The sequence below is a fragment of the Cebidichthys violaceus genome, unplaced genomic scaffold (genome assembly GCF_023349555.1).
Source record: "Cebidichthys violaceus isolate CVI_PGR_0920_01 unplaced genomic scaffold, fCebVio1.0.p SCAF_7, whole genome shotgun sequence".
Classification (NCBI taxonomy): Eukaryota; Metazoa; Chordata; class Actinopteri; order Perciformes; family Stichaeidae; genus Cebidichthys; species Cebidichthys violaceus.
Genome location: NW_027176927.1, coordinates 18031999 through 18037890, shown reverse-complemented (window position 1 = coordinate 18037890; position 5892 = coordinate 18031999). Strand labels below are relative to the sequence as shown.

The window sequence follows — 5892 nt, the reverse complement described above, 5'->3', positions numbered from 1 at the left end:
CCTAATTACCAAACTCATACCATAGTGGGTAAAGTGCATGCATTATTTTTACATAACTGAACTGTTATGAATCCTAAAAACACCCTACACTAAGCTAACATGTAGCTTAAAGAATCCATGCAGCGTGATGCCACTACGATGCCAACTAGGGACAGGAAGTAAACCAACGGAGGCCAGTCAGGTGTGGTCACACTTATTACTAATCTCAGAATCAAAGTGGTATAGATGTTCTGATGTTTCAAAGATAATATCTGCTCTGAACCAATTATGTGGCATTACAAAAAGCTGTCAAAGTTCTGCTGCTTTCCCACCACTGGGTTGTCCATGAATGGCATCATCAGTGGTCTCAGAGCAGGACTAATAGTCAGGACGGGGCTGAATCAGCCTCTGAGTGATTACAACACACACTGGAGGAGCTCACAGCAATCACATTCACTGTGTCTCCTTCACATCTTCTTATGCAAATATAATAAGGAGAAGTATACATGGGCCACACTGCTAATGATGGCTTTCACATACAAACGGACCCTTTGTTGGTCTCAATAACCTCCTTTTAACTGAGAGCGCAGCGGCTCAGCTCGTAGCGTCTCTAGGAGCAGGACGGCTCCACGGCCAGCTGCCGCCGTTGTTCCACACATACCCTAACCCTTATGACAAAAGATGAGAGAATGTGAAGAAGCAGCCGTTTAATTGGGCATGCAGCAACACGGTGTCTGATGAGATGCAATGTGCATCCATAAGTGATGGTGTTCTATGGGCCTGTGAAACCCACCGCGCTCGCTGAGACTGTGCTCTGCACATGTGGAGATGCCTGTCGGGTTTGTATTTGTGCACAGCTTTTGTTCTGCACAGTCCTGTATGACTGCGATTTAGGATGTTTATATGAATCTCTCCACTACAAAGCCCAGTGTTCCCTGTTCACGGGTTATTAGGACAAACGTGTTTTTCTCATTTCATATTTAACGTGTAAATAGCTTTAACAGACGGGAGACGTTAAAGCATCGTACCAGAGGATGAAATGTTTTGAGTCAGACGATCGTACGAGAGTCAGAACCGCGTTGAGGAAAGAGGTCACATGAGAAGAGAAGCGTAGACACGATGGAGGATTCACCCTGGAACAAAGTCGAATGAGGAAGACTGACGACTAGCTGTAAGCCTCACACAATGGTAAAATGATTCTACATTAATGCAACATTAACGTAGAAATACGATATTTTTCATGCATCTGGCAACAATTTGCTGTGTCTTGTTGCTTCCCCAGCTCTCTGAAGTACAGTAGCATCAGTTTCAGTGGTCCGTACTGTAGTCCGTCACTCATCCATCATGTGGGTGAGGATGTTGTGACTTTGACAGCTGTTGGTTGTGACTCACTTCCATGGTGAACAAAATGAACAGCTTGATGCGGAAAAAAGAAGCAGGGTGTCTGCTGAGTTATAAACTAGGAGGAGCGCATGGAGATGATTTGACTGTGCATGAATGATGAACATGAGCCCAGTCTCCAGCAGCATTCAGTGTCCGTTCATGAGGTGGTGTCCCTGTATGTGTAGCAGTGGTGATGAGCACATCCAACCGTCAGGTGAAGCCCATTACGATCCAAGAGTTGATATATCTTCTTTCAAAGATACAATAACCAAAACCCTGACCGATGTTCTAGCTGCCTGACCTTAGCCTAAGCTTAACTAATCTGTACTGCAGAAAGAAACATGTTTCCAAGTGTTCACAATGGAAGTTCAACGATGCTGTCAGTGAAGGTAACCCAGGGTTTTACAAAACCCTCCGCTATCAATGTCTTTGTGTGGTTATGGGGCTGTTTCTCAGTCTGCCCATTAAATGCATCATAGGAGCCACACACTGACAAGAAGACACTGTTAAATGAGACAGTGACAGGCAGAGACACAACCTTCATCGAGACAACCCTGTCTCCTAAACACGTTTATATACGGCCATAAACATAATGCCTGCCAGATGTTAGCTGTGTTAATGAGAACACTTTTTAATGAATATCTGCAAAGATGCAAAATGTGAGTACTGTGAGTACCTGCAGAACACATTGACAGTGTGTTTCATTTGTCTGTGCATGACTCACATTTTTACATATGATTGTTTACCGTTCGGCTGTACCTAGCTCCGCCCCTTTGTGTCACCTCTGGTTGCAAAAAACAAGATGTTTTTGCTTTGATTTACATGTTTTACACAGTTCAAGCCTGTCTTTTATAAATAATATTGTTGTAGTATAGTATAGTATGTGGATAGACTTTATCATTCAACGATGTATGCATCTTTGCATTCATTACATTTATGTTATCCATAGTCAGTCAAACCCTATGCAGTGAAATAGTTTTTCATGGTGTCCAGATGTTCAGCTACAGTTGTGATAATCACAGTATGTGGATGAGCCATATTTACAGTACAGTAAGTCAGCAAGCCGAGACATTTGCATGGACCAACATTGGACCTTTTGCTTCACATAAAACAGAGGTATTAGCATTGTAGGCAAAAATCTGTGTCCGGCTTTACTGATGTTGGGAATTTTTCATTTTTGCTGGTAAGATTTTTGAGAGAGAACGAGAAGAACGATGCGTTTCCCTTCACGTGACTAAGGCCTGTAGTGGAGTAGAGGAGGGAATCAGGTGACCTGTCTGCGTAGGAGGAGGTCACGGGGTCAATGCTTCAACAGAACGTGAATCTAAATCATTATTTGAACCCATACCACGATGTGACTTAACCTAGGCGTTTGTGCCAAAACTTAACCAGCATTGTCCCATCAGAAAAATGATTTAGTCTCAACCAACCTTCATATAACCAGGGGAGTCCCATTAAGATTAAGAATGTCTTTTCAAAGGGCGACCTGACCAAGACAGGCAGCAGCTGAAGAACTAGTAGTTACAGAAAACACAAAAGGAGGCGAACATGATGAGGTACTAGAAACAAGCACAGGGAACTCACATTTCAAAAGAACCATTTAAAAGAGACATCTTCAGACATATGCCAACATTAAAAGCATTTTGCAGGTATTCAATGGCCATCATCAGCTCGTCAGTATAGAACAGTGTCATCTGCATAAACATGAAGAGTAGCGTCTGACACACTGCTTTTTACTGAATTTTAAAATGAAGAAGTGTCATATCTTCCTTTGGTCTTCAAACACTCCACTGACGGTCCACTTATTCTGGTTTTGACTTCATCACAAGGTCTTCATCTGCCAATAAAGTTGGCTTGGTTGTCAATATGAATATGGATATGAATATGGTCTGCATGTCCATATTCATATTATTCTGGGAACATTTAGGACCTCTTATCTATGTTAGTTAGTTTTAGCTTGACAGTTCACTCTCCATCAATAATTAACCTGTTTTCTAAAGTTCATTCTTCCATAACCATGTATTGTCAACGCATCCTCACTTCCAACACGTCAAACAACGCAGCTTATGTTTTTGTCTAAACCTAAATTCCTGTGGAGACGGAAGTTTATTTTGAAAATACGCTCTGCATGTAAGGAGCGTATAATAAAACACAACAACACTGGTACGGTCCAAACACTGAAAGAACATCACCAGGTAGACTTTGATATATATTGTGTGATTTTCTTCTTCCTGTAAAAACTACTCGAGTCCTCAATACACAACATGACCTCGTTACACACTGAAGAACAGAGAGAGCATTGTTGGCTGCCAATTGTGTCCCCATTGATCCGCAAAACGGTGTCTAATAGTTAAACATACAAAGTTGTACCAATTCAGCCTGAACTGAGCATCTGGTGTCGGGTTGAATTCCCGGTCAGTTGGCCCTATTTAATACAGCTGGCAGTGTTGGTTGGGGGAACCGTCGGGGGATCGTGTCTTTGTCGAACTAGTAACTCCAACTGGATGGAATCGACATTTCTCCTCCTTCTCCTTCTGTCTACTCCCTCCTCTGTCCAAGAGTTGGAGCTAGCAGCAACACAAAGTTGGACCACATAAATTGGAGAAATAGATAAGGAACAAATAGGAATTACCTTATACAGCATCTTTAAAACCAGACGCCTAGGAAAGGTTCAGCCACAAGACATGCTGTGTTTAGAGAGAGGTACATCTTGTGCTTTGCCTCAATGAAAAGAGGCCCACTGTAATGCTACCATCATCATGTCTGTGCCTTTTGCTGTCTGCATCTGAATGTACAATGAGAACGGCCCAGTGTCTGCAGGAACTACACTGACATCCTCACCATTTAGTGAGTAGTATTAGTGTGTCGTTATAATCTAGAGGTTGTGTTTAATGTGCAGATAGTTTAGAAAGAGAGAATCTTTAAAATGTACTAAATAAAAAAGACTAAAACTCCAAGTATCTGGTTGCTAATGTAAATGGTAATATGCTCAAAATAACAGTGCTATAGCATGTTCACCATCTTATTTTAGCATGTTACAGAAGATGATTAGCTTCAAGCTCAAAGTACAGCTGAGGTTTATGGAAATCGTTTTGTAGGTGTTTGAAGGAACAAATTGAACGCAAAATGTTATTAGATCCATCGTGTGGGCGGCATGGATACATGCACCACATTACATGACAATCCTTACAGGTGTTCAAAGATTTCAGTCTTGACCAAATTGCAGCACCGACCGTCTGGCCGATGTAGCCGTCCGTAGAGCCGTGGCGCTAGCGTGGCTAAAACAGCGAGCAGTGAGTGTAATCTGGAAGAACTGTCCAGTGTTGAGGGTTTGTCTGGAGATCGTAAATGAAGAGACATTAGGGAACACACTGGCTGTAGTAGACCTATATATGGAAACACACGTTATGCTAAATATACTGTTTAAATGTGCAAGACTTTATAGACTGATGATGTAAAAATGTGATGTTTGAAACATAGAAAGTCTTACACTGTATGCATAACAAGCACTGCATGAGCAACAACCGCAAATTCACCACTGATGCATTGTGACACTGTGTTGAGTGGTTCCACGCCTTCACACTTCACACTCTACTACACAGCCTATGGACCTGCACCTCCCTCCATCCCACTCCTTCCCCTGTTCCCATCCAGCATTCTCTCCATTCCCAGCCTGCTACACTGTATATTTCACCATTTCCCCCAATGGCAGCTCTGACCTGCTGGTGGTGGGTGGTGATGGGGGGGGGGGTACAGAATGAGGTTGCCCACAGGGGGAACAGGCTTGTTCACTTGCCCATAACATTTGGACTGGGGAAGCGGTCTGAAACCCATTCGGTTCTCCTTTTCTTCTGTTTCCCTCTGCAGAGGTCCTTCTGCAGCGCCATGGTGGACGAGCTGCGGGTTTCCCTCAAGTGCCAGCGCCGGCTCAAACACAAGCCTCAGCCGCCTGTCATGGTGAAAACGGAGGAGGTCATCAACATGCACACCTTCAACGACCGCAGACTGCCAGGGAAAGAGACCATGGCCTGAAATGGGAATCGCAAACACTTTATCACCCTCTCTCCTGCAGAGACGAGGTGTGCAGAGACACTGGGGAACAGGGTGGGGGTAAATGGTAAGGGGGGGGGGGGCATTGGGTTGTAATGGTGACAGTCGGGTTATTTCAAAGGTAGCGCTAAGGTGCTTGGGAGTGTATTGACAAAATGTCATTCTTGTTTCTTTTTAAATAGCTAGGTATAAATGATTCAACAATATTTCCTGTGGAAATAACTTGGACCTGGGTGAGTTACCTCAGTACGCTTACCACCTTGGCAAGGCGCCCAACTACAGGTGCCAAGATTTTCAAAACCCAGGAGTGGAAGAGAGAGGGTCTGTGAGAGAGGAAGGCCCATAAAAGATAAAGAAACGAATAAAGAATCAGACCCATCATCTTTGACTGCTGACCAGTCTCTTTCAGCTAAAAACAGGCTGTTCAACAGCGGGTGTAGAGACGGTAACGGGCCGATGGGGACAAAGGTTCGCAGACAA

At 43.6% G+C, this 5892-nt stretch overlaps 1 protein-coding gene across 1 annotated transcript in view; it reads left to right on the top strand.

The window, feature by feature from the left end:
- Positions 1 to 5467, top strand: part of grik2 (glutamate receptor, ionotropic, kainate 2) — a 209354-nt gene extending 203887 nt beyond the window's left edge. The window contains exon 17 of the mRNA XM_068735502.1: positions 5230 to 5467. Within this exon, the coding sequence (XP_068591603.1) occupies positions 5230 to 5394 (165 nt within the window). The 3' untranslated portion in view covers positions 5395 to 5467. The remainder of the gene's footprint in view (positions 1 to 5229) is intronic.
- The last annotated feature ends 425 nt before the right edge of the window (positions 5468 to 5892 follow it).